The sequence below is a fragment of the Trichoderma citrinoviride genome (genome assembly GCF_003025115.1).
Source record: "Trichoderma citrinoviride strain TUCIM 6016 unplaced genomic scaffold BBK36scaffold_5, whole genome shotgun sequence".
NCBI lineage: Eukaryota > Fungi > Ascomycota > Sordariomycetes > Hypocreales > Hypocreaceae > Trichoderma > Trichoderma citrinoviride.
The window spans coordinates 389,343-416,587 of NW_020194713.1; the positions used below are offsets into that span (position 1 = coordinate 389,343).

The window sequence follows — 27,245 nt, forward strand, 5'->3', positions numbered from 1 at the left end:
TCTGTCCTTGCTGTATCGCCGTGGAGGTATGGAGCAGGTTGATGCGATATCGTCGCAGGGCAGGTGAGTCAGTCGAGGTAGTACTTGCGGGCGGTATCTCGGTGATCAGTGCTATGCGAGGAGACGGCCGCATGTCTCTCTCACCTACTAATCCTCTGGTCAAACCCAATCAGCCTTGTTGTTGCATGCAAGGAGACGCGCTGTCGATGTTTTGCAAAGCTGCATAAGGAGACGAAACGAGCTAATCTTAGCATTGCTGCTTAATATCGGCTACGTTGACCAAACTCGGCATAAGAAGAGAGCCCAGCCGGGAGGGATAGGAAAAGCTCGGAGTAGCGCAGCCTTTGCAAGGCACTTTTCGGGACGCAAATCATGCGCGACGCCCGAGGGAATCGCACTGTGCCAGCGATCCCGTATCACCACCCAGATGCAAGGGGACCAAAGAGGGAAAGAAGAAGAAACGGTGGCGGAAGAATCTCGTCGACGCAACCGAAAGGAGGGCTCCTTCGTCCAGCTCGTCACTCGTGTATTACGGAGCACCGAGAGGACGAGTCGGTAGAGCAGATCTACAGGAATAGTCTTGGACCAGACATCCCCGGCTTGATAGAAACGGGTATGAGATGTTGGCCGATTACATGCAAGGCTTCAGTTCAGTGTACTGTATGTACTAGGTATGTACCAGTTGGTCCACTGGCGGACAATTTGAACCCAGCTACGAATGAAACGGCTGCCGTAAATAAACTCTCGATCGAGTGGGAATTGTCTGGGAATATGAAAGAACATTCTGCGAAGCAATCAAGAGTGTATCGAGTAGGTTATAGGTTAGGTCGTTGTTGTAGATCCAGCAGATACTATAGGTATTTACATAAAGGTGGAGCAGATGGCGAGATGTCCTTTAGCTGCTTCGCGGCACAGACAGACACGGGTGCAATTGCTCGTAAATCAACATTGAGCAATTTGCGGTCCCGCTCGTGATATCAAATCCGCTGCATCGCGACAACGGCCAAGCGTACTCGTAACTTGCACAAGACAAAAGCACTCGGCCCCCGTCCGAAGTCGCACAGCAGCCCAAGCTTGCTGCTGACGGACTCCCTTTGCTATGGAGACCGCGTCCTGCATCTCGACGTCAATCTGTTACATGTATCCAAGTGCATGCGGCTGGCTCTCCAAATGACATCACAGGGTCCCGTCTGCAAATCCGGGGCAAAGGGGTGCCCTCCTCTAACCGCAGTGCAGTCATATCAAGGTATCCTGGCAGTACCTTGGCAGTACACGCACTGAGCAGCATCCGCCGAGTTCGTAGCGTTTGCTCAGGTCTCCAGAGACGCTCGAATCTATTGGATTCCTGTGACAGGAGGAAGAAAGCACCCCCACCTTGATAGATGCAGAAAAGAGACGATAGCTGGTGCCCTGTGATGTGTCGCATTCAGGTCATACATGCATACATGTACACGGTCAGGCGCACACTTGATCTCGGTGCAACTGCTAGACGACTGGCACTTTGCGAGCACAGAACGGGGTGCAAGTCATGTACCTCGACGGAGACCAGCTACCTAGTAGCCAGTACCTGAGGAGCCCATGCGTGAGTAGCATCGGCCCACCCATCTCCGGCATCGTGACATCAAATGTGGTGGTGACATTTGCGATCCCAAAATCAAAGGGGAGGCGGAACACGACAGTCAGAAGCTTAAGCAGGGCGCGAGAGAGGGCGCATGGGCGTTCTCGCCAGCCCCAAGGAGCCAGATCAGCCTCACCTGTCGCCCGCCTATGAAATGCTCCGGACGGGCTCGTACATACAAGCACGCAAGCGGTGCAACCTCCCCAAAGAACCCAGCAACGCCGTCAGCAATGGTTCAGCCCTGCCCCCCAGCTGCTGGAGGCTGTAAGCCGCCGTGTCTCGCCGCTGTGATTGGTAGCGAGCAGAGATTTGGCCGTCTTAGCAACAACCACCACCGTGTTGTCGGTTCTGCCGTTGCCCTGAAATAGCCCAGCGCGGGCTGCGGAGTCAAGGGAGGAAGGGGGGGAGGCATGCACGTCAACGAGATGCGACTTTTCAGTTTGCTCTGCCAAGTCGGCACAAAGTCCCCCAATATTGGATGCCGCCCTCGTTGCGGCGAGGGGTCCTGAAGCGAGCCTTTTGAACGCCACCGCGAAAGGGGGTGGGCATCAATAGTAAGGGTATGGCCTGAAGCGCTCTGCTGCAACGTACTGCGTACATCATGACGATGCCCCGGCTGTGGTTGATAGACACCGAAGCTAGCACCAGGCACGAACGCGAACCGGTGGTGGCTTCCAGCAGGCTTCCGACAGGCTTCCGATCAGGTTCCAGCTGTCAGATTCGCAGCTCAGATCACAGGCTGGGCTGAGCCACTCGACAGCATGCCGCCTGCCTGGCCACTCACATACCGGCCTCCCATGCCTCACGGCCGCGGTCTGCGTGCGACCAGCCCGAGCCCGGCACATGTATATCTACTCGCATCGATCTGCTTTGCCGTCCCTCACCAGCGCTGCGTTGCTCGTGCTCATACCCGTGCCTGTGCCTGTGCCTATGCCTGTACCAAAGGTGCGTAGGTCCCTTATTATTATTAGCGGTGTAATTAAACCGCCAGTCAATCAATGGCAGCCATAATACTCATAAGCTGGCCATAGCGGGCGGCCTTGCCTCCGGTCCTCGATCCGTCGTCCTAGAGCTTAAAGCTATCGACCATCGACAAGCCACACTTCCTCCCTCTCCCCCTTTCTCTCAACCTCGCCCCGGACAACATCTTCCTGCAAGGCACCTCTCGCCGCCGCTCGCCCTCCTCCGTCTCAGTGAGATACGGGATCCTAATTTCCACGCAAGGATAATAATCGCCGCCACGCCACGCTGCTCCTACTCTCCACTCTTGGGTCGTTTCATTCGGCATCGAGCCGCGGACAAGCGAAGAAGAACGAGGGGGAGGCAAAATCAGCAGACAAAAAGAAAGGACACGGAAGAAAAAGAAAAAGCACTGATGGGAGCACATAATACGTTACACGGCAGAAGAGACCTAACCTTGGGATACATTCCTACTTAGACGGGCGACCTGCGCATCGAGCAACCTGCAGCGACATCGCCTTTGCCTGTCACACGCGGCGTCTCTTGTCCCTTCGACGGCAGCACAGCACAGTATTGCATCTGCACCCACGCTCGATCCATGCCTCTCGACCGCCGGGCTGGCCTCTGTGCTCCCTGAGACTCTGCCGCTCCCAGCGCTATCACACCCCCCCGACTCAGTGCCTTGCAGCCCCTTGCGGAGGTCTGCAGCAGGGCCTGCAGGACTGGGGCCCGCGCGACCTGTGCCCGTCCCCAATCATGGAGGCGCAGGCCTTCTTGCAGCTGCCCCCCCAGCTGGTCGACGACTCGGCTTCCAATCACGGGTCCTCCGTTGCCGGCGGCGACTGCTTCGACGACGACTTCCTGTCTGATGCCGGCAGAGACTCGCCCTCCAACGCCGACTCGCTGGCCGAGGACTCTGACGATGAGGCTGTCCCCGGCGCAGTCAGTTCGGCCGACATGGCCCGGCTGCGGGCCATGAGCTACGACCGCTCCCGCAACCTCAGATGCGACTGTGCCTGCGACTGCGACGACGACAACTGCGGCAACGGCAAGCCCTGCGACAGGGCCTGTGAAAAGGCCTGCGAAGGCGAAAGCGACGGTGACGGCGACGGCCAACCGCGCCACGACCAAGCTCGGACCCGGGCTCGGACTCGACCTCGACGACATCGACATCGACATCTACAAACGATGCAGATCCCGGCGCTGGACATGAAGAGCGACAGCGGCAGAACCAGCTCCGACGGCAGCGGCATCGACGCCAGCATCGACGGCGCCTACCACCCGCTGGTCAGCATCCTGCCGCGAGGCACAAAGCCCGTCAGGCTGGTCGGTGAGGGCGCCGCAAACGCCGTCTTCGAGATCAAGGTGCCCCCCAGCAGCCGCGTCGGCGCGCAGTTCCAAGGTACGTTGGCTATTGTCCTTTGTGCATTTTCCCCCTCTCAGCGAAGACGGGCATCGTACGACCAATGACGCTCGATGGCGATGGAACGGGCGGAATGCACCCCACAGCCTGGCAACCTGCCAGAGCCTCAAAGCGCTCGCCCATTCGCTCGTCCCCTTGGGTTGTGGTTACACAAAGCCCGGTGCGCGCAACTGCTCAATGCTAACTCGTGCCCTTTTTATTTGACTCATAGGCAAACTCCTGAGGGTGGCCAAGGCACCGTCTCTGGGCCGCACTCCGACCTCCTCCGACTACTACTTCCGCCAACAGGAGTTCTTCATCCGCGAGATCCAGCCACATCTCGGCGACCATGCGGTGTGCCAGGAGCTGGTCGTGCTGCACAAGTCGGGCATTGTGGATGAGCTCAACGCCATGCTTCGGGACATTAACCACCTGCGCAAGCCCAAGTTCCAGGCTTCTTTCATTGGCCACGCCTCTTGGGGCTTTCTGGTGGAGGACATGCGGCCAAAGGGTGAGTGGTGTATTCTTTGTAGCAGCTGGTTGTCTGCTTACGCTGCCCCTTTACTGCCCGCCTTGATCTCACCCCTCTGCCAACTACGTGCTAACAACAAGTCTCTCAAAGGCGACGACGGCTCCATCCTTATCGAGTTCAAGCCCAAATGGCTGCTGCAGTCACCCAGCGCCCCGAAGTCGGCCATCCGCTGTAGGCAGTGTGCCCTAGAGCTTCGCAACTATCTGAAATGCCCCAGCGCAAAGGCGCCGCGCCCTGAGAGAAGACCATGTCCGATTGCGATTGCAAACCCCGACTGTCCTCGGCAAGTCTCGTCGCCGTTTCGAATAGCGCCGCAGCTTGCCGGCCTGCACGACGACAAGCGCATCCAAACCATTCTCGACAAAATCATCAACCACAAGGCACTCCGAAAGCTAAGGGATTGCCAAAAGAGCCTCGATCATGTAGGGCCCCTGCGACCCCCTACGAACCTGGACTTTGTCGTCGCCATGACGCTGCGCGACTGCACGTGCTTTGCACTGGTCCCTGCAAATGATGACGAAGACATCAAGCTTCGCTTTGGCGATTTCGACTACAAGGATCCCGAAAAGAAATTTAGCCACTGGCGCGGCACGGAGCAGGACCTCATCGAGGGCGGCTTCTATACCGCCGACTGGGTTGTCTGCGGCGATACCTATTACCATCCTCCATCGATGTGTTCGCTGGAGTGGTCCGGGAAACCTCGCACGGGAGACCCGGTCGTCCTGTTGATGGAAGATGCTCCCTCGAAACACAACAGCAGACGCTCCAGCGGTCCGAACAGCAACGACTCTCCTTCATCTTCGGGGGTGGGGAAAACGGTGTACAGGCATACGACGGATCTTGCGGCACTACATAAGGGCCTGGAGCCTTTCAAAAGAGACACGGTGGGCGCACTGTCGAATTCCATCTACAACAACCCTCTGAGGTGCAGCCCCTGACGGAACATGCTCGTTTTTTTGGCATCATCGTGCTGGTTTCTTCCTCATTCGGTGGGCGAATGGCTGGCTCTTCTTTTTCCTTCTTCTCCTTTTTTACCCCCTTTGACCCATTTCGTCCCTTTTTTGTTTCTTTTTTCAAAACCTGCACAGAATCTGGCATTGCAACTTGCGTTCACACACAATAAAAGGAGGGGCGTCAAAAGGCTAGATACCTAAGGGACGGGGATGCATGGCATTGTGAGATGGGAAACGCATCGGATCGGATGGGCTCTTATGGAAATTCGCTAGGACGGGTGTCTGGCCGCATGGATCACAGAACGGCGGTACTTTGGGGGGAATCGAATCGGGGGGGCTTTTACAGGTTGCTATCATTCATCATTCATCATTCATCAGTACATAAATATTCGTTTCTTGCTTTTGTATCTTCTTCTTATTTGATACCTCTTTCTCGCAGAGTGCTGTTTCTTTGATCCATCATTGAGATAGATTAGATGGCTCACGGTTGATTACTTCTGAATGGGTGATTACTTCTGATGAATGCCTTGGAAATTTGAAGATATGCAATATGACACACGCTCCAGATGAGAATAAAACGCCTTGCAAAATGCCCAATGCATACATCCCGACAAGCCCTAAATCCCAGATATCGTAAAACTCAACAAGCTGCCCGACGCAAGGCCGGCAACCAGGCACAAGCCCATGAACCCGCCCGTGGCCTCCCGCTCGTGCTCTTCCACCCACTCCCCCGAAGCAATCATGAAGCTCGATCCCACCCATCCGTTCGTCACGCCAAAGACCAACTGGACGACGAACAGGTAGAAGAAGTCGCTCGGGACGATGGCGCCCCGACCGTTGATGTTGCAGAGGAGATAGAGCGGAAGCAGCGCGATCCTGCCCACCGCCAGCGCAAAGAGCAGGCGCGGCCTGTGCGTAAGCGAAAAGGGCAGCATGGTGGCGACGCGGCCGGCGAGATCGCCAATGTTCCAGAAGAGGAAGCCGAGGGGGATGAAGACGGCGGGCTGGAAGAGCAGGCCGCCGTCCTGGTGCACGGAGAGGATCTTGACGGTGAAGACGGGGAAGAACATGGTGACGGCGAAGACGAGGGCGACGCCGAACGCGAGCCAGCGGAGCTTCTTGAGGAGGTGCAGTAGGGGGACGACCTTGCGGGTGGTAGTTCTCTCGGCCTCTTCGATGCTGGCCATGGAGGAGGCGAGGTGCTCGGGGATGGTGCGGTTCGCCACGAGGCGGTTGTGGCGCCGGACGAGGGGGATGATGGCCACGAGGGTGACGAGGGAGATGACTGCGGCGAGGAAGTAGTAGAAGGCGGAGGATTCGCCCACCGCCTCCTCCTCCTCCTCGCCCTGGCCGCCGCCGCCAGCTGCCTTCTCCTTGCCCGGCGGGAAGAGCAGCACGGAGACGACCTGCGCGATGGACGGCAGGACGCCCGCGATGCCCTGGCCGACCATGAGGGCCTGCATGTACTCGGCGCGGCCGAAGCCCGCGGCGAAGGCGAAGGCGCCGTTCTGCATCAGCCCGGCGGCCCAGGACGTGCACGCCACCATGGCGAGCACGAAGGCCAGGTACTGCCGCGGCGAGGCGTCGAGGAGGACGGCCGTGGACGCCGTGAGCAGGCTGAAGATGACGGTGTTGATGACGAGGGCGAGGTTGATGCGGAAGGGGTACGAGGCGGAGTGCTGGATGTGGGAGAGGATGAGCGCGGAGACGAGGTTCGTGAGGGTCGAGACGGTGAGGATGGTGGACTGGAAGTTGGCCTCGATCCACGAGTCGCCGGCGAAGCGCGCGGCGAAGTAGGGGGCTGCGGCGAGGAACATGTTCCTGCCCCATCGCGAATGCGCAGTTAGCGATGTTGGTTTCTGCTAGGTAGTATTCATGCGCGCAAAGGCGAGGGGATTGAGAAGGGGGGGTGTCTTCTTACCAGGCCCAGAGCATGGCCATGCCGAGGAAGCAGAAGATGCCATATTCAATCCATGAGAAGGGCACTTGTTCGCTGTCTTCGTCTTCGCCGCCGAGGAGAGCAGAGTCCTCGTGTGTAGCTCCTGTGTGATCCTCCACGTCCTCCAATGACTGGTACTCCGGCCTCGAAGCCATGCTTGTCTCGCGTCCCGATGAACCCGAATAAGTAGAAGCTTGGGTCGATTGAGCACCGGTGATGTCGTTATCGCGAGTTGTCCAAGGTCTGGCGTCTGTCTGTTTCCCTCCCTTCTGTCAGGCCTTCTCTAAGGTACCTAGAGGAAAAGGGATTCGAGTGTATCCCTCACGCCCATCTATCCGGGCATTTGGCGGGTTCGGTCGCGTGAGCCGAATGTATTTGGAACTCGTGACGTTGGCGAAAGGAGGATCTCGAGGCAGCGGCAGTTGAGTGACGTCTGGATACAGCCCGGGGGTACTTGTGAGCTGCGCGGCCGCTGCAGGACGGATCTGGTCACTACTAGGTACCTACCTTATGTGGTCAGGCGCGAGCGTTTGATACAGGGCGGTTTAGTGTCCCCGAGGCCTGAGGAGAAGTGGATACCGGTGATTTACCCCCGACACAGCCTGCGTTTGGTGGCCGGTGAGGTTACTGGCAGGTACTGCTCTGCTATAAGTAAAAGCGAGGGCTTCGTCCCATCTTCTGATACCCTTGCCTTGAGATGGCCAAGTTCGTTGTAGTACTTGATGATGCCTGTGAGTAGCTCTTCTGATTCTCCGCTCGTTTTAGAGATACCGTTCACCTAGAATCGAGAACTGACAGCGCATTGTCTGACACATTTACGCCACCTGTGGGACAGGGCTTGGGACTCCCTCTGTCACACCCGCAGTCGACTCGGGGGCGTCAATATTCGTAAGCCGGATGTTACACGATGGAGGAGCAGCTCGATACCACCAAGGAAGAGTGTGAGATGTAGATCACCATGGTATCATGAACTTTGTCTGTTTCTCTTTTCACAACGCCAGAGAGCTTCGAGCATCATCGCGGAAATGTCCACGTGATGGACACTTGGTGCGCGCAAGCTTCAATGTCTTGCAGCTCGGTCCTGTCGTATGCAAGATGGCTACTTAGTAGTACTATACCTCAGTTCGCCAGCTCACGACCTAGTCTTGACTTACTGGTGCCTTATGCAGCCTGCATGCAGGAGCCATGATAACCAATTGAAGGAATTCAACACAGATGCCTGCTAACTACCGCTAGGTACATGGCCAGCTATGTGCCTCTCCAACCTCGTCCTGTTTCCCAGCCGCGCGTATCGTAAAGGTGAGTACAACGAGCAGAATCGTACCAGGATATGTACAAATATGAAACAAGAATTGAAAAGACAAATTACCACTGCTGCCTGACGTACCAGGCTCAAGAATAGACTCCCAAAACGCCACACCTCACATACCTCGCCAGACATACCGGATGCCTCTCGAGGAACCCCTATCCGAGAAGAATGTCCACTTGATCCCTCACTTGTGCATTCCAAGCTTTGAGCAAGATATGCCCAATGCCCCTTCGGTAGCAAACCGTGCCGATCCTCTCAATCCACAGCACATTGACCAAGTGCAATATGCCGTCCGCATCCTTGTTCTCTTCGAATCGCTCCGGCGGGAATATGAAGGAGCCCTTGCGCTCCATCCCCATGCTGATGGCGATGAACTCGAGCTTTTCGCCTCCGTCGTAGTTGGACGTCTGCACGCCCAACCAGGCATCGTGAGCTCTGAACTCACCAATCCATTTCCCAGACCTGCCCCAAATGTTGCCAATCGCAATCTGAGGGTTGGAACCGTCTTTGGGCGCCATGGTATCGGCGAGATCGACGTCAAAGAAACCAGAAGCCGTTCTGAAGGACAAGAGCGGTCCCGGGAACGTTTGCTCGGCCGGTGTCGGCGCATGTGGTCCGTCTTTGGGAGGGTCCGTGACAGGCACCGGATACTTGAAGATGGTCGTCCGGTCGCTGTCGTGTTTAAATGACGATCCGCTTCTCGACCAGCCATGGGGCAGCGGTGTCCCGGCATTCTTGCGCGACCGGAGATCTCGATACCGCAGCCCATTGTTGGCCACGGGAACTGTGGTAGCTCTGTCCGTAAGATTCCAAGTGACGGTGGGCTTGATTCTGAAGCTTTGCAGGCTCTGAAACCGTTTGGAGTTGGATCCTACTTTCGTCGGACTCGTCTCTTCCACAAAATCCGCCGCGGCCTTCCACAGGACCAAGTCGACAGGCACGCCATCAAACCACCACCCCATCCAAGACCATGATGGGAAGAAAGGGGCTCGCGGTGGCGCCCTCCGTCGTATCGACGCTTGAGGACGCCAGAGAAGAGCAATGTCGAGAAACATGAGCGGCATGCCGTACATGAAGCCATCCGAAAATGTACGCGAGAGCATAGACGTAATACCGGCGAAAGCTCTCAAGGTGTCCTCAACATAGGTCACCCTCCTTGCGCTATAATCGGCCGCAATGCGGGCATACTCGTCCAGGTCGGGCCATGGAGGGTGCTGGTAGCCGAGGATGGCAGAAGAAAGACGGTTGACACAGTCGTGTCGAGTGCTGGCGCGCAGCTTGGGCATGATGTTCATCGAACTCTTCTGCCAGAGGTTGCAATGGCATTCCCACGTCACGGTATCCTGGAAGAAGAAGACAGTGCGGCGCGAGTAGAGGTGCTCCTGCAGGGTCCAGCCACGGCTGTTCCACTTGGACTGCCGAAGCAGTTCGCCGTGGTCCTTGGTGCTGCCGCTGCCGTTGCCGTTCTTGGAGTCGCGCTGATGTCGCCGCGGACTGATGGGGAGAAGGCCAGTGTAAAGGTCGCCATATGCTGCGGCGATGGTGAGATAGGCATTTGCAAAGATGTACGGCATGTGTCGGACGTGGTTCTCCTTGTCCACCTCGTCATCTTGCACAATGCAGAGCTGATCAACCCACAGATAGCGGAATCCCAGTTTCCTTGCCAGGTACATGGCGTCGAGAATGGTCTCGGGAAGATCCACCTCTGGGAGGTCCGACTGGAAGGCCTCGATATTGGACTTGAGGAGCTGCACTACCGCGGTAGGACCGCCGCGACGCTGGCTCAGGGGCGCCCATACATAGCTCAGGGCAAGATAGCGATCCGTCGGCTTGGCCTTGACCAAGCACCGCTCAACCGAGTCGACGAGATAGACGGGCCGCCAAGTGTCGGCATCCGGATCATCGCCGCTGCAGTGATGATTATGCTGGCCGTTGCACGTGTCGAGCCATGAGCGGATGCGCGCCATGGGCGACGACTTCTCGGCGACGGACGAGCGCCGCTTGGCGGGAGCAGGCGCAGGCGGCGGCGGCTCATTCTTGGCTCTCTCCCTAGTCTCTTTGCGGACCTGGTTAAAGGATCCCAACAGACGGTTTGCGATGCTTTGGCGTCTGGTGGGAGGCGGCGCATGCTCATGAGGCGCATGATGCGGTGCTGAAGTAGAGACGCGAGCGTGCGGCTCTGGTTTGGGCGGAGGCGGCGGCGGCGGCGACTCGCTGCCAGACGAGGAGAAGTCGCTCTCAGACTCAGGCTCTCTCTCTCTCATTGTTTCTGCGGTGACGGCAGTGTTGGAGACAGTAAGGTAGGCCGGATAGGTAGTGGTTGGTTGGTAGCTGTGATGCCGCTGAGCCGTTCAAGTGACGATGAATCGCTGGACCGAAGCTGAAGCTGAGGCCGAAAGGCTGAAATGAGATGAACAGAGGTGAAGCGGACAAGGTGCTAACAAGACGACCTGATGCCACAGGGCAAACCCCTCATGGCTGGCCGTAGGACAAGAAGGTGAGGTGAGGCGATGGTTGGGTGATGTGCTGGCTTGGACGCTGCTTGGGCGAGGTAAGGCGCTATAATATGGATGAGGCGGCATGTCGTGCTACGGCGAGCGTCAGGCTGGGCTGTGAGGCGACGCGTTGCTGCGCTACTAATTGGAGGTAACCTGCATCGCCCGTACCAGTACCAGTACCTGTGCCTGTGCCTGTGCCTGTGCCTTGTTTGATGCCCCTCAAGGATCCTGAAATTGATCCTTTTTGCAGCCCCCTAGCTGGGACACTATGATCATCATCCGCCATGATTGGTCGGGCACAAGCATTATCTACTACAGTAGGTTGCCAAGTGCTCTTTTCCATTTCCTGCTTCTCTCTTAGTTGTGCATACTGCTTCCATGAACCTCATGTATGGGTTCGTCTTCTCAACTGCAGCAGTCCCTCTCACTCAAGACGTACGTATCCAGTTGTTGATTGTTGATTAGCGGCACGATACAGGGGCAGAAACTCAAAATTAGCCGAAGTCCCAACTTGAATCCAGGCACATGTACTTTATGGGCTTGGCTCCGCGGCACCTCACATCCGGTTCCGCAGCACCTCAATACACTGTATTGACTGTGCGGCGAAGTACTCTTTACAGCGTAAAAGCTCCTACACATACTACACCTATAAGACTTCCCTTTACACAGCAGTGATATCGCATAGCTGTAAGATCGCAACTCTACTGTAGTGGCTGGAACACCATACTGCTGCAAGAGCAGCTCTACTATAGTGGCTAGAACACCACACTGCTGCAAAAAGCAGCTCTTCTATAGTAGCTGGGATGCCGCATGCATGCTATAGGATTGCAACCCCTTATAGCAGCTGTGTCAGTGCTGTAATAACAGGGGCTTACAGCTACTAGGTAGGTGTAGTATGTTAGCTATATGTACTATAGCAGAGTTGCGAACTTATAGCTGTGTGGTGTTCTAGCCACTATAGAGAGTAGCGATCTTGCAGTGGTAAAGTCAGGTAGAGACCTGCTTATACAGTAAGTGCGAATACCTAAAATACTGTAGGAAGTGTGCCTTATCTTGTACCTCTTATATAAAAATGTACCTTTTGAGGTGCCGCCGATACGGATGTGAGGTGCCGCGGAGCCAGACCCTACTTTATACCAGCCCCTCCTGCGACAAGACAAGACAAGACAAGACAAGACAGTGCCGCGTGTTCCGCCCATTATCACGAAGTACCTACCTAGCACACATAAGGTAGATAAGGTTTCCAAGTTGGTTCACACTGCGGATGAAAAATGAGCTGTCAATGTGATGGCATCTGCTACTACTGGCACGGATTCTGTCTCTTTGAACCTGCGCCATTCCCGGTTCTCGATCTGGGCAAAGTACTCGTACATACAGTCAAGGAACCCCAATATCCATATCTCGGCCAATGGCTTGCTTCTTCTCCGCATTCTTCAGCATTGCATCAGCTACTAGCCTCGCTTCGCTAGTTACGTGGGGAGCAGCAGCTGCTGTGGGGCTTCCGTTCTCTTTTAACAGCTTCCATTTTGGCTTCATCTTCACCAACGCCTCTGTATCCTTGGCCACGCCACTCTTGCTCAAAAGATTCAGCGCTGAAAGAGTCTATTGACCTTTGATATCCTTCTTGGAGACGAAGACTTCTGCATAATACAAGCCGAGATTCCCCCAACGGGTGCGGTGAATTGACACAACAGGCCAGCGCTTCTCCGTCCTGGACAACTCCGTGAGCCACGACGCTGGCCTCGCTTCTGCTGGAGTCACTCCTTTACAAAGACACAATGCAGGTCATCAGCGTGGTATTCTCCTGCCGTTCTTGCACACCCAACAAGGATGGCCGCAGGGTTTCTCTCGGCGACAGAAATAAGCCAGCTCAGGGCGGAGGGTATCATTCTTGATCCGCCATTCAAACTCTCGAGGAGTGTATCAACCAACCGTTGAATCATTGCCTCAAGAGACGTCTCATGTAGACGAGCTGTGGTAAGTCACGCGAAGATTGAGTGACAAACGATTCGACGTAGAATGGTCGCCCATGAGTTACAAGTCAACGGCGCTGGAGCTCTGTATATCACCGCTGTCGTTGATGAATGATTCAATATCCGTCAATGATCATCATACAGACTCAACAGTCCCATTCAGAGTGGCATCCGAAGTTGGGGACATTCATACACCAGAGATCGCCGTTTCAGAAAGATCATCATATCCCTGTGTCGTTAAAAGACCGTTCATTGTATCAGTGATCTTGCCGCTGTTGGACGGAGCTTGTGGCGAGGTGAACGATTTCCCGTACAGCCACTGCTTCTCGCCGACCCATTGGATTAGCTCGCTACCTCGGTGAGGTCTAGACGGTTGACGGTGGGAAACTGGTCAGCGGGTTGAGAGTGTGAGTTTGGTTTGTCTGCTCGCTTGAGGATCCAGCCATCGTAGAGGTCTGTTCGTAGACATGTGGTCGTGATGTGATTTGGTACGAGATCAAGGGAGTGTTGACGGACGACTCAGAATGTTGCCAATCATAAGAACGTCCGAATGGTAGCTGAGATGATAGGCAGACCTCGGATCAGTGATTACTTTGCCGTTGAGCAAGACTTACCCGATTACCCTGCAGCATCAGGAAATCCAAGAAAGAGCTACAGCGCGGCCAACTTCCAACACTGGAGACAGTAGTTTTGCGATGTTTCTCTTTATGTCATCTTTGTCATTGTCTACTTTCCCTAGGTTAAACCTGAATGATGGGTTCGAAGAAGAGGTGGCCTGATCATTGTGTAATCATCGTTTCTATATAGCCTCATACCTAGCTCTCCCACAGCAGAATCACGGCAAGTCATAAGTCATATAACTGGTCAGCTTGTCTATTGGCGTCGCTACTTGGGCTTGCACATGCGTGGGATTCCCCATCATCATAACAGGAAATCTCATTTTGTGGTATTTCAGATTTCTAGCTGAAATTCGTTCTTCTTTTTTTCTTCTTCATGCTCATCCCATTATGAGAGCCCCAAAACCCAGCCCAAAATAAGCAAGGCAAACCAATATCCGACACCAATGCAATGACCTGACGCGCAAAAAGGAAAAGAGAGGCGACGCGCACGCTTAGGCGGAGGCCAGATCCTTCTTGAGGGTACCCTGGTACTGCTTCTTCTCCGCAGGGGTCTGGAAAGCACCGTGGCCGAACTCGGACGAGGTGTCGATCCACTTGAGGTTGATCTTCTCCAGGGCCTTTCTTGAGGTGTGAGTCCACATGGACTTGCGGAGGGTCACGACACGCTTCTTGGTACCAGGGATGGAGCCCTTGACCATGACGAAGTCGTTGTTCACCTCACCATAGCGGACGAAGCCACCGAGACTGCGAAAAAATTAGCAAATCTGTGCCATGAGTGAGTGAGAGGGGGCGGGCGTAAACATACGGAGTGATCTTCTTCTTGGTGACATCGACGTCAGTGGAGGCGCTGTCCTCAGCATCACCCTTGCCGATTCTGTAAACCTTGTGGTTGACAGAGGTACGGTGGTGGTAACCCTCCTGACCGGCACGGGCAACAGTCCACTGGACGTGGGAAGGATGCCAGGCACCGATACAAGCGACCTTTCGGAGACCCTTGTGAGTCTTACGGGGGAGCTTCTTGGTACCCCAGCGGGCGGTGACACCGCTGAATCCGTGACCCTTGGTGACGGCGATAACGTCAATGACCTCATCCTGCTCGAAGATGGTGTCGATGGAGACGGGCTTCTCGAAGAGGTCCTTGGCGAAGTCGACCTTCTCGGCGACGGAGCCGCCGTTGACCTGGATCTCCATGAGGTGGGCCTTCTTCTGCTTGAGAGGGGTCTTGCGGATCTGGGTGTGGGCAAGGATGCGGACGACGGTGCAGTACTTCTTGATGCGCTCGAGCTCGCGGTTGATGGAGGCGCCGCTGTTGTCCGAGTGCTTCTTGGCGTACTTGGTAAAGGCCTTCTTCTTGCTCTTGTACCAGTTCTTGTAGAATCGTCGCTTGACCTCGTCGCTCAAGTGCTCGGCCCAGACGGTGGTGAGGGAGCGCAGGCCGCGGGGAGTCTCGATGTAGCCCACAAGACCAACAACGATCATCTAAATTAGATGTTAGCCATAGGCACATAGCCAAGCGGGCTGCATTGTTCGTACAGGGGGGGTATCAATGATCGAAACAGCCTCCACAACTTCCTTCTTGTGTGCCTTCGCGCCGGGTCGGTCGAGGTCACGAACGATCGTGGTCATACCAGCCTTGTAGCCCATGGCGGCGGTCAGGTGGACAGGCTTCTTGGGGTCATCCTTGGGGAAGCTGTCGTGATACCAATTGATTAGCACTGCATTCTTCCCATATGCTCCTCCAAGGGTGAATCCATCTCCAGATTTTTTTCTTCAACTTACGACTTGACCTTTCCGCGGTGGCGGGCAGCGCGCTTCCGAGGCAGGTAAGCCAGGGAGCCGTGACGGGGAGCCTCGTACTTGCGGTGCTATTCTAATTGTCAGCATCGTGAAGCGGGGGATTGACTGTCGTCGTCTTGCTCGGAATGTTCAACATACACTCATTTTGGGCTGTTGTGGTGGTGATGAGGTTGGTATGAAAAATTGACGAAGCCTGCACGAAGCAGAAAAGTGAAAAGGGCTTTCAGGAAATAGTTTGTGTGCGAAATTTTAAGCGAGACCTGAGGTTCCCAGATTGTGCGGCCCGTGCGCCCACAAGCTAGCCTAGTTAGGACAAGGGGCTCTTCCGGCCAATCAAAAGCAGCCAACGCCTGAGCGCAAACCTGACCACAACTTGATCACGTGACCTGAAATTCAAGCAGTCTATTCGACCTCGGCAGGAACAATAAGAACTTGGAAGGGGGACCATGTTTAGGGGCCAAGATTAATGTATCTGCAAAGAGTCACATAGAAATAAACGGCAGACAAGAGTAAAATCAGGATAGTCTTTGATAAAGGAACGAGACGACTACAAGTATCATACGGAAAACGCTCCCTGGCGACAGTTTGTTTTAGCCAAAACCCATGATCCGGTTCCCCCTTGCCGTCCGTCACGTCAGCCCCCAAGATAGGAAAAAACAAAAAAAGCAGCTAAGTACTAGGTAATAAGGCCGGGAATGGAAGTATGATATATAGCAAAAGGGAAAACAAAAACCAGAAGGAAAAACGTGGGGGCAAGTCACTCCAAGACGAAAAGCCGCCGTCTCCCAAGACGCCCGTAAAACAAACATGTCCTCTGCTGTGTCACAAAGATGTCCTACTCAGACTTAGGCGCAGGGCCAGATGCCACATTGACGTTGGCAGAGGAGTTCGGGGCTTTCAGGTCGCTTGAAGCTGCGGAGGGCCCAGAGCCGTTGGTGAGCACTGCCTTTTTCTCGTCCTCTCCGCTGTCGTCATAGTCCTCGTCCACGTCCATTTTCCTGGCAGCACGTTCGGGTTCAGAGGCAGGCGGGGGTGCTGGGCGAGCTGTCGAAGCCTGCTCAGCCCGAGGCTCTTCCTTTGGGACAACAGGAGGGTTGGGCTTTTCGTGGACGACGCCAGTCATGGGGCCTGCTCCTGGCTGCATAGGTGGCAGGTGGTTGGAGCTCACACTATGGTTCTGTGTGTGGTGAGCAGCCTCGGATGGGTGATAGCTCTCTGCCTTGTGGCGCGGCTCGTCAGGCCTCCTGGGCTCTTCGGGGCGACGCTGCTCTTCCGTTCGGCGAGCCTCGGACGAGTTGCGGCGATACGCATCACGGGCAGGTGGAGGGGTGGACGGTCTGCGATGTTGCATATCACCAAGCCGGGCACGCGTCTCTTCGTTGGCAGGCTTCTTGGCCACGGGCTCCTCTTCCCATTCCCGATGCCTCTTTGGTCCTACAGACGAAGGTCGATCCTCCATGCGCTGGGCAGGTGGCTCAGAAATCGGCGCAGGCGGTGGAGGGGGAGGAGGCGGTTGCGCGTTGTTTTCAGGAGCGCTCTGAGGGGGCAACTCCTGGTGGTGAGCATAGTGAGGGGGAGGGGGAGCCGGGTGCTGCGGGTAGGCCGACTTGGGGGATGGCATGCGGTTGTCATGGATCGGAGGACGGCCGTCGGTACGCGGGCTACTGGCGGGTCGGAACGGGGTCATGCCGTTCGGAGGCGGGTTGCCAGCATTCGGGTTGTTGGGAGGTGCCGATGCCGAAGGCGTCGCACCGCCCCAGTTAGGGTTGAGAACTCGTCGCTCAGCCGGCGCGGGGGCCGGAGGTTGGGACTGGGGAGGCGGCGGAGGGAGAGGCTGGGCATACTGATGAGCCGGCGGCGGCGAAGGGCCACGACGGGATGGGCCTGGTCTGTTGATCTCGGGATATGGCTGGCGTGACGGCGGCTCCTGCGGAGGAGGGCTGGGCTGTCGGAGAGGCGGTGCTGGACCACCACGGAAAGGCTCGCCCCTGCTCTCGTAGGGGTTAGGGGGCTGAGGCGGCGGGTTCACGTTTGACAGCCTGCCGGCCCAGCTCTCGCCAGCCGCCTGAGTGGCAGCAGGGGGGCCAGCGGATTGCTGCTGCGTAGATCCGCCCCATTGAGGAGGACCTGTAGGGCCGGTCTGGTACGTTGAGGGGTGCATATCAGCGGGCTGAGGAGCTGCAGGCGGCGGACCACCATTAGTGCCGCCAGATCGGAGAAGCTGAAGGCGAGCCTTGATGTGCGGGTTGCCTGGATCCAGTTCTGCTGCCCTTTGGTAGGCATCTAGGGCGTCGGCAATCTGGTTGTTGCATGATTCGTACTGCGCACGGTATTAGCGATCCGCTGCTCCGAAGCAAAGACAGAGTAAAGGGAGCTGAACATACCAGAGTACCCAAGTCATACCAAACCTCGGATATGTACGGGTTGAGGCGAATAGCCCGTGAGTACGCGTCCAGTGCGTCTCGGTACTGGTTGATCTGGTAATAGAGCACACCGATCGAGCACCAGAAGGTAGGATTCTTCCCATCGCGGTACACAGCCTGTTGGTAGGCCTCGTATGCCTTGGGATATTTCTGTTGGGACATGTAGCAACGACCCAAAAGATACCAGCTTTGCGCATCTTGGTTGTCTGCGAATCGTGTCAGCTGTGTCGACTTTGGCACTACGCTACCGATCCAATGTTGGTTGACTCACCTGCCGCGACAGACTTCTCGAGATACTGGATACCGCGTTCTTGGGAATCATATGCTGGGCTTTGTTGGTGGTACAGCCAGCCCAACTGCTGCAGAACTTTGGCGTGATTCGGCGATTGGTCCAACACCCGCTGGTAGGCGGACTTGGCGCCGTCGAACTGCGAAGCAACGTCAGCAAACGACACATTCACGTAGAGAAGACAGGCAAGCGAAAGCTTACGTCTTTCTGCTGTTCGTGCACGTGGCCAATCTGGAACCAGATGTCTTCCTGGGTAAGGGGCCCCGGCGGGGAATTGACGATGTATTTGAAGCACTGAAAACGCTGTCAGTAACAATCGCCGTGGGGGGTGTTGGGTGATGAAAGTGTTGCCTTACCTCCAAGCTTTGCTGGAACTTGGACTGCTGCTTGTATATGATGCCCAGTCGGAAGTAGATTTCATTGGCCTTCTCAAAGTCGGGTTGGATCGTCATGACTTGGGAGAAGGCTTCCTCGGCATAATCGTAGCTCCCGTATCTATCATACAGGATTCCGATCCCGTACCACAGCATAGGATCCTGCGTGCACCAAGGTTAATCGATTACCCAAGAAGAGGCAGACTATCCAGCGCGTCGCCTACGTACCTTGGGATCTCTTAGGTTGACGAGAGCCTGTTGGTAGGCATCGTACGCCTTTTGTAGATTTTCGGTCATCAAGTAACAGTGGCCTGCAGAGCATCGCATGAGCATATATCACGGGAAAATGAATGGCTGTGATCGCGGCTTACCGAGATTGCCCCATGCTTCACCGTTGTTTTGGTCGAGCTGGACGATGGCTCGGAAGAACTCGAGAGCCTTGTCAAACGCCTCGCGCCCCTTGAGGAGCATTCCAATCGCGCTCATCGCGGCGGTCGAGTTAGGATTCGCCTGGAGGGCTCGCTCGTAGGCGTGCATTGCTTCTTCGGGCACTCGCAGCAGCTCAGAGAAGCTTCCTATTTGCGTCGTCAGTATCGGAGACGAGCCAAGGTGAGCTGGCGATCAAAGGGGGGGATTTGGGTGCATACCAATCTGCAACCAGACGGCCTCGTTCATGGCCGCAATCTGGTGCGATGGGTTAAAGTGGTTTGGCTGGACATTCTGAGGCGGCGCCACAGGCGGAGGTGCTTGATGCTGCATCTGCATCATTGTGGGTGATGGGTGATGGTTCGCCATCGCGATGCGGTTGGCAGCGGGCTGTCGCGACAAGGCGGGCGGTGAAGGGTCTGAGCGGCGCGGGCCAGTGACAACGTCGATCTAGACGCGATCGCGCGAAAGTGCTGTCAACCGGCGACGGTCGTGTCGATTGACAGGCGATGGTTGCGGCGACAATCCAATGGCTCGAGTGCAAACACGGCGGAGAGACGCAGGCCGACAAGAGGGCTGCTGGTGACGGCAACACTCGGGCCGACAGGCAGAAGAATGAAGAATAGAAAGAAACTACGCAAGGGCAAAAAAAGTACGCCAAGCGATGAGCAAAGGCCGGCGAGGCTGTAATTCTACGCACAAGGATAGCTGGAGTGTCGAGATGGCACTGAGGCACGTCAAGGTCCACGATCCCCGACGCTGCTGGCTTCTTTGGCTGCAGGCTGTGATGGAGGGGAGAAAAAAAGAGAACGGGTGACGGGGAGAGGGCTGGTCTTGTGGAGGAAGGACCTGCGCTGCTGAATCCGACAAACTTACCTTACCCATGAGAATGATGAAAATGGGAGGGAAAGGACGCACTAGAGCCACGGACGGGGTGGCTGTTAAGCGGGCGGGGCCACCCTGGTCCGGTGGGGCCTCTGCATGCTTGGCGGCTTTTGGTGTCTTCCTTGCCGAGGGCACAAAGTGGGGGGTGGACAGGGTCCTGTGCGAGATGGTGTGCCGGTACGAATTGCGGTACGTACCGCAGGTACCTTGCCTGTCGTGCGCCGTGCCTGCCTGGCCAGAGCTGCTCGCGGCGGCTGGGGGCAGTGGATCCATCGTCAGTGCCCTGGGTACGTACCGCTCGCTGTAGCGCCCGAGTTCCCCAGCAGAGCAGCCCACTCACACGCTCTCGAGATGCGATGACGGGTCGCCGCGCTGCGAGGGGAGAGCACTAGCAGTGTTTCAAACGACCCGGTGCCCAGGCGAAGGATTTCTTGGGCAACGGCGGCCGAGGCGAACCATGGCGGCGGCTTAGAATGTTCTGCCAGATGATGTGCTGTGCAGTCTCTGGTGAGATTACGAAGCTACCTACCCAAATTCTACCTTACTCAGAAGGCGATTGACTACCTATATTGCCTGGAAGATGCATTAGGTGAAGCAGTCGAGAAGAGAGAGAAGCCCTTGGGTCATTTCACTTTCCTAGCGGCGAACTCTCGATTTGCGGCGCACAAAGACGTCTTGGTCAGGCCTTGGCGACGCAGCCTCTGGCCACGAGCTGAGCGTTGCGCAATTTCGTTCTGGGTAGCAGTAGCCAAGTGCCCGGTCGAGTTTTTTGCCGTCGACATACAAGCAGTGTCGGGTATTGGAGTGCAATGGAAGGCTGCAAGCCTTGAGTGGCGTTCGGAGCGATTGAGTGACAGCGGTCGCAAGCGATCACCACCACAGGATCCTCAGGAACAGAGCACGTCGTACCTTGGCATCTAACGATCGATGACAACTACTTCGTACAGGTGCTCCTATTTACAATATTTCCTGCTTTTACAGCACCACATGCTGCTGTGCATGTGCTTGCCCTCTTATTCCAGCAGAATTGCTGCATCGCTGTATCGCGGGCGCAGGGCCACGGAAGGGTCCGCGTCCCAATCGCTGAGGATCCATGGCCGCATCGAGGCAAAAAACAAGCATGGCGCGGTGATCCAGCGGGTAAGCCAACCGGCAGCAAAGCTCCTTTTTAGCTCTCGGGGGGGATCTTCAGTTATCATTGGCGACGGCAGCTCTCGATACGAGTGGTCATGGCACTTCAGCCCCGGTCTGTGTCCGGGGGGGAGACAAGCGTTTGTTGGCTGGCGGGCGTGCGTTGTCAGCAGCACCTTTGGCCCGAGTTCTGGTGCTGTGGCACCAGGTATTTGGCAGTTCGATGGCGGTATTAACAAGAGGTCGCACCCAGCCGTTGCACAGGAACAGAGGCGATCCCCCATTCGGCATGCGAGAAAACGCGATTCAAATCGACAGGGTGGCACACGAGTTTATCGAGGCGACGCCCACAGACGGTGGCGGGAAGCCAACGGCGGTTGACTGAAGGAGAGAACTTGGTTGGCAAGCCACTCCACAACTCTGTGTTTATCGCAGGGTTGTCGAAGGAGTAGATACAATAAAGGCAGACAGTCTCATTCGAATCGCAACCCTCTGTGGAGTAAATCAGGTCAAATGGGTCCTGAGTGCATCTTCTCTTTGTTGAACACTCGTAATACTGTAATGTTCAGACGGAGTCTCCATACAGAACAGCTGCTCTCACCGGGTGGCACCTCATTTCCCATGGCCGGAACAGAACCGGTGATGAAAACGACTCTCTGAGGAGGGAGATGACGGCGGCTGCGGAGTGCCGGACGAGAGCATTTCAAAAACGGTGCTAGTACCTTCAAGGCAGTAAACCGGTAAAAGAAAAAGAAAAGGGTGTCAACGGAAGACGAGGGAAAAAAAAGAAGGGCTGGCAACCCGGGGATTTCTTGGCGTCTGGCTCCATGTCGGGGATACCATCAGTAGCAGGATCAAGGGGAAAAGCCACCGAAGCAAAGGCAAGGCCGGTCATGTGACTGGGGCTGCAGCGCCTAAGTACCTTAGTAAGGGAAATAAGGTGGTATTGAAAGGATGGCGCGGGAGGAGCTGTGTGGTGTCATCTTTCTCTTAGAGCCTCCGAGTCAGGATCAAGGTACGGAGTAAAGGCCCGTCCGTATCTTGCATTCGGCCTTTTCCCTGCAAGCATGAGGCAACCTTTGTTACATAAGCGGGCGCCCTGGACGGCTGTCGCCAGACCAACGTGAAGATGCGGAGCAATTCTGGATATTAACGCAGGTTGCTGCTGTTGCTCTGCTCATCAGCGCCCCGTTTGGAGCCGCGGCGGCCGATGCAAACCCATTGTTTCTTGGGAGCGGCTCCGGCAGGTTGAAGCAAGCTGGCCTGCATCTGCCTGTGCGGCCCTGCGTACGAGTACCTTCAGGCAGATGCGTGCCAGCAGCAGACGCCTCACTGCAGGATACTTCGTGCAGAACGAGGCTTGATGCCAGTGGCTTGCTACCACTGCTTTAGGCTGCGTCCTACAACGTCTTTTACGTGTAATGTGTCCTTCGGTCGGGCTGGTGAATACGTATCGGTAAGGTAGTCGGGAGCATCTGTGCGTTGGCCCTCAGTTGGTGGAGTAGTCCCGGAGAAAGCGACATGAGAGAGTTAGCGAAGCAAACACAGCAGCGAGCGAAAAGGCACAACCACTTCCCAGATACTGTACGTAATACCTTTTGCGCCTATCAGATTGATTCATGGTATGAGCCGTTGGTGCGTGGGCCGCGTGCCCTGCAGTACACGCTCCATACACGCACATGTCCATGTCCCTGTAGGGGACGCATGCCTGCTGACGATGAAGTGCGTCGATGGCCAAAGCTGGCTCGGACACCAGCCGCAGTGCTGGCTGTGCGATGCCAGACAGACACTAGCGACAGGCACACGCATTGTGAGCACTCGCACCGCCTGGAGCGCGTCATGCTGCCGTGAGGGCTGCTACGCGCACGTCGTTGGGGGATTCTGTGCGCCAACTCCCTTTTTCTCACGCTGAGCGGTTCCAGCCTTGTCGCTGCGTTTCCACCATGCGCACACCCCCTGCCGTGCGGCGTCTGGATCGGCTCCGCTTTTCCAGCAGCCCGCTGCACATGTCATTGGGAAGGAAAAAAAGAAGTTCTGCCAGCAGTCTCCACAGCCACTTAGCGCAGTGGGTGCCTTAGTAAGTTTAGTGCCTATTCCTGGTGCGGTGGATTCTCGTGCCTCTGCTAATGTAGCCTCTTCTCCTCTTCCTCTCTCGTCGGCCCCAAGTGGGCACCTCCTGAGCTGCTCAACACACACACACACACACACACTGACGTGCCACAGCCAGCCGCTGGCGGATCTGGCCATCTGGGGCTCTTCCCAGCTCTGGCCCGCTAGCCTCCTGCGCCTTAGGCTCCTCATCTCCTAGCTCGGCCCCTTGCCTCGCCCATCAGCAGCGGACGCGATGCGTGTGGGCTCCAACCCCAGAGGCCCAGAAGTCCCGAGGGCGGCAAGCAGAAAACAAGCAGCGGCGCCATCACCCAGCTTATTCTAGGTCTAGGCAGCCCAAGCTTCTTGCACTTCTAGCGGTTTGGCCGGAGCTGCTCCATGTTTCGCGCACTACTGGTTGCTTTCGTCACGAAGTACGGATTACGCTGGCTGCCTGGGTACCAGATTGGGACGATGAAGTCTCGTGGGTGAATGCGAGGACTGCGCATCGTCTTTGTCGCGTCCTGATTATGACAGCCTTCAATGCTAACGACCACGTTTCGGGCACAGCACCCGCCCATCCATCGAGGAGAGAAACAGCCCGCATGCGCATAGACTCGTTCCGCGCTAGCTGGCTGGACGACCTGCGCCCGAGGCGAGCCGCCAGATTCCCGACTTGCCAGGTTTCTCCTGCTGGCCAGAGAAAAGGCAGGGCAAGGCAGATGACGGGAGCGATATACGGGGAGTACGACAGTACGCAGCACATCTTGGGTGCAACCTGCCTGTAGCCTCAGGTCTTTGCTCTGTGCTCTGTCATCCAATCCTGTCCATGCCGTACTTGTGGCACTCCTTACATGCTGTACACGTAAAGCGAATCCACGCAACGGGCAACGTTGTTTTGCCTGGGCTTGTTTCTCTCGATTCCGGCTGCGACCAAGTGCCTGGGTTCCGCCATTGGACGACACAAAGGCTTGACGATTGTGTCACGGCGAAAGTCGAGTCTGCACGCCCCTTCTCACTTCTCCCATCTTCTGTCTCCCCTTGCCCCCCTTTGCGGATTTGGATGGCGAGGCGACGACGAACGGCGAGGCGGGCAGAGTATTGTATCACCAACCCAGAGAAAAGAGCTGCCTGGTGAACAGTCCTGGCGGGCGCTCAATTTTAGATTGCCTGTCGCTGCTACCCCAGGAGAAGAGGGAGGGTGGAGGGCTGAACATTGGGGCGATGCGTCATCTTTTCCCTTGCTCTTCATCTTTCAAATCAGTCCATCTGAGACTGTGTCTGGGGCTTGTTCCAGTTCTTGGTTTCCAACTACTACTACATACTCCCGCTGAGCTGATGCTCTCAGTCGAGCTGAAAAAGAAGGCAGCCTGGCTCCCTCCCTCCCCCGAACAACCTTGCAGGCCCTCACCCTCACAGAATCCAACCTCGGGAAAAAATAAAAGGGAACCTGGAAGAAAGAGAGCGTCATCTGTAGGTTGCAGCCTCTGCCGCAAGCTCCACCTCTCATAGATCGCTGCGCCAGGGGGGTGGGTGTTCGTTAGACAAGGGCAACGAAGGCAGCAACACCACGAAAAGAAACTCGAGAGAGACGAGGAAAAACAAGTGTCCCCGATGCGCACGCATGGATGGACTCACTCTCTCCGGCTGTCATGAGCCGCTGCACCCAAAAGACTCGTCGGGTCGCACGAGCAAAGAAGTTGTGACGAGACGACTTCAATTTTGGCTTGGAACTCTTTCCCTGTTGAAATGTATCGTTGAACAAGCGTAACTGCGCTGCAACAACACACACACACACACACACACACACACACACAGACGCACGCAACACACCCTTTTGCATCAAGGATGCCACCTCACACGCACATTGAACCCCGATGCTGAAATAGCAATGAAAGCCACATCACTTCATACAGGAACTTGCACTCCCTTAGGTACCTTAAGGTTAGGTACCTAATCCATCGGGAGTGCTCCTCTACTAACTTTCTTACTTTGGAAAGAGTATGCATAGGCTCGGATATCAAAGCTGAAGATTTGGGCGTCGCGGAGGTTTTCATGATTTCGGGATGCCTCCCTTGAACTTTTTGGGGCCCATGATTCGAGTTTGTATCTTTGAATTGTGAGTTCTCCGCAATGGCCGCCTCGTATGCTGCTCTCATAGCATTTTCCGTATAAGATTGAGCGCAATCAACTTACCTATGCATCCATCTACAGGGCATATGAGAAAGAAAGAAAGCAATCCCATCCCTCGCCCTTTGGTCATATCCTTCCATCGTTTTTCTGCATCACCCCTACGACGCGGGTACGACGCAACTCGTTTCCACTGGCCCACCCCTCCCCCGTCTCATCTGCATGTCTGTGATATAGCTGCTGCCATCCAGCATTTTCACCTTCTTTGAGTACACCAGCGTAGTCGAGTCGAACATGTCATGTTATAGGCGGCTCTGGTATTCCACCACGCCTATAGCACATATGTAGGTACGGCCACCAGCAGCCTGCTCGGCTCTTCCCTCCACCACTTCTTATCTTCTTTTCCCGTGGTGGAGCGCAATACAAAGGCAAAGGCCATTGATTCATGGTTCTTCCATCACAAACTGACATGTTCTCGCGTCGACACAGCTGACAAAGCATGATTCATTCATTCTCCAATGTGCTGGCTAGACAATTAACCATGATCCCTGACAACACCGAGGCGCCAACTTACTATCCATCAATCCAATCCGCTTGTATCATTACAATCGTTCGATTCGTAGAGCCCCATATCCTTCACCATAACACCGAGATCCCCCACCACATCATATCTATTCGTAGCTTTGCGTGAGAGCAAGTACCACCTCCCATGGAACGGCCTTTTATGAATCGTCTTCTTCGGGCTCAAATTTGGTCTCGCCAAGCATAGGACCGGGCTCAGACTTCATAGCCGTTTGGGCACCTGCCTGGGGCTGAGTCTGTACAGGTGGACCGCTTGACTGGGCAGAAGCTGGCGGCGCAGGCGGTGCGGATGGTCGAGCAGCAGCGGTTGCCGCATTCAATCTCTGATCGAGCGCCTTGAGCGCAATGGCCCTCCTCCTCTCTGCCTCGGCACGGGCGCTTCCCGGTGCGCCTCTCTGCGCGATGCTGTCATGGCGGGCGGGTATACCTCGCTGCCCCGATGGCTTGCAGAGCCGAATCGCCACGAGGATGCTGAACACCTGGTCCGACACGGCGGCCACAAACGGCTTGACGGGACCCGGGAAGAACTCGGCAAAGGCAAACGTTTCGCTAGCGTCGCCTCGCAGCGACGCGGGCTGAGCCGAATCAAGATCGGGAAACACGACCTTGAAGAATCGCAGATATGTCCAGCTCGTAAGGAAGCCGTAGTTGGCCAGCCAGAAAGCAGCGCGCGACAGCAGTGGTGTAAACGACAGCACGGTGACGATGCCAATGTAGATGAGGGGGGTCTTTGGGACTCGGAGGGAGACGACGCCTCGGAAGAGCGTGACCGTATGCGCCGGGATGAGCTGGCTGAAGGCGACGAGGAAGGCGATCTGGAAGGGAATGGTGCCGCCGATGACCGTAAGACTGCGAGTGGAAGATGCAAATGGTTAGTAGTGCTCTGGCAGTGCTCGCCTGGCAGCGTGTGTATAAACATCATCCAAGTGCTATGCTCACCTCCAGTCAGGGTTCCTCGTCAAGGTGAAGAAGAAGACCATGGTAAAGAACGTCAGGACATTCGGGATCAAAGAGACAATGGCAATGTATTTGGCCAGGTCCGCCGACGACCAAGCCCTCTCCAGATACCTGCCGCCATGGTACAGAGTCGCGGCGCCCAAGGCAAACGTAAAGATGTTGCCCTCGACCAGGGAAGCCGTCAGAAACGTCCACGGGTAGGTGATGGACAGCTGAGGAATGAGCGTCAGGTACGGAATCACAATGTCCGTATCCTCAGACCACTGGCGATACCTGATCGCGGCGCTCAGGACAGACTGGAAGAGCAGGGTGCCGAGCAGGGCTCGTGTGACTGGCGGGATGTTTATTCGCGGGGGCAT

The 27,245-nt window shown here is 56.0% G+C and overlaps 6 protein-coding genes across 6 annotated transcripts; 1 reads left to right on the forward strand and 5 right to left on the reverse strand.

The window, feature by feature from the left end:
- Window positions 1-3,334: 3,334 nt before the first annotated feature.
- On the forward strand, window positions 3,335-5,450 carry BBK36DRAFT_1196275 (hypothetical protein; the record flags this gene model as incomplete). The annotated part of the gene is made up of 4 exons (XM_024896934.1): window positions 3,335-3,590; window positions 3,666-3,980; window positions 4,213-4,491; window positions 4,603-5,450. 4 exons carry the CDS (start codon window positions 3,335-3,337, stop codon window positions 5,448-5,450), a joined length of 1,698 nt encoding a protein of 565 aa, XP_024750660.1.
- Window positions 5,451-6,082: 632 nt separating this feature from the next.
- On the reverse strand, window positions 6,083-7,559 carry BBK36DRAFT_1167744 (hypothetical protein; the record flags this gene model as incomplete). The annotated part of the gene is made up of 2 exons (XM_024895083.1): window positions 6,083-7,286; window positions 7,387-7,559. 2 exons carry the CDS (start codon window positions 7,557-7,559, stop codon window positions 6,083-6,085), a joined length of 1,377 nt encoding a protein of 458 aa, XP_024750661.1.
- A 1,039-nt stretch (window positions 7,560-8,598) lies between these two features.
- Window positions 8,599-11,264, reverse strand: BBK36DRAFT_1134979 (HET-domain-containing protein). The gene is given in 4 exon segments (XM_024892491.1): window positions 8,599-8,629; window positions 8,772-10,959; window positions 10,972-10,995; window positions 11,008-11,264. The coding sequence occupies 2 exon segments, from the start codon at window positions 10,975-10,977 to the stop codon at window positions 8,869-8,871; spliced, it is 2,097 nt and encodes a 698-aa protein (XP_024750662.1). The 5' UTR covers window positions 10,978-10,995; window positions 11,008-11,264; the 3' UTR covers window positions 8,599-8,629; window positions 8,772-8,868.
- A 3,031-nt stretch (window positions 11,265-14,295) lies between these two features.
- Window positions 14,296-15,745, reverse strand: BBK36DRAFT_1139996 (hypothetical protein; the record flags this gene model as incomplete). Its single annotated transcript, XM_024893344.1, has 5 exons — window positions 14,296-14,548; window positions 14,610-15,283; window positions 15,338-15,494; window positions 15,584-15,669; window positions 15,740-15,745. The coding sequence occupies 5 exons, from the start codon at window positions 15,743-15,745 to the stop codon at window positions 14,296-14,298; spliced, it is 1,176 nt and encodes a 391-aa protein (XP_024750663.1).
- A 395-nt stretch (window positions 15,746-16,140) lies between these two features.
- BBK36DRAFT_1134981 (TPR-like protein) lies at window positions 16,141-19,919 on the reverse strand. Its single transcript, XM_024892492.1, is given in 9 exon segments — window positions 16,141-16,242; window positions 16,255-17,921; window positions 17,986-18,230; window positions 18,296-18,452; window positions 18,515-18,607; window positions 18,670-18,849; window positions 18,916-18,998; window positions 19,059-19,262; window positions 19,335-19,919. 8 exon segments carry the CDS (start codon window positions 19,480-19,482, stop codon window positions 16,437-16,439), a joined length of 2,595 nt encoding a protein of 864 aa, XP_024750664.1. The 5' UTR covers window positions 19,483-19,919; the 3' UTR covers window positions 16,141-16,242; window positions 16,255-16,436.
- Window positions 19,920-26,069: 6,150 nt separating this feature from the next.
- BBK36DRAFT_1116443 (DUF1751-domain-containing protein) lies at window positions 26,070-27,245 on the reverse strand (the record flags this gene model as incomplete). Its single annotated transcript, XM_024890235.1, has 2 exons — window positions 26,070-26,778; window positions 26,869-27,245. The coding sequence occupies 2 exons, from the start codon at window positions 27,243-27,245 to the stop codon at window positions 26,070-26,072; spliced, it is 1,086 nt and encodes a 361-aa protein (XP_024750665.1).

Coding starts and splice junctions, on each gene's coding strand:
- BBK36DRAFT_1134981 (XM_024892492.1), bottom strand. CDS start 19,482: ATGGCGAACCATCACCCATCACCCACAATGATGCAGATGCAGCATCAA. Junction 18,453..18,514: donor TGCACGAACAGCAGAAAGAC/GTAAGCTTTCGC, acceptor GTTGCTTCGCAG/TTCGACGGCGCCAAGTCCGC. Junction 17,922..17,985: donor GGTATGACTTGGGTACTCTG/GTATGTTCAGCT, acceptor TACCGTGCGCAG/TACGAATCATGCAACAACCA.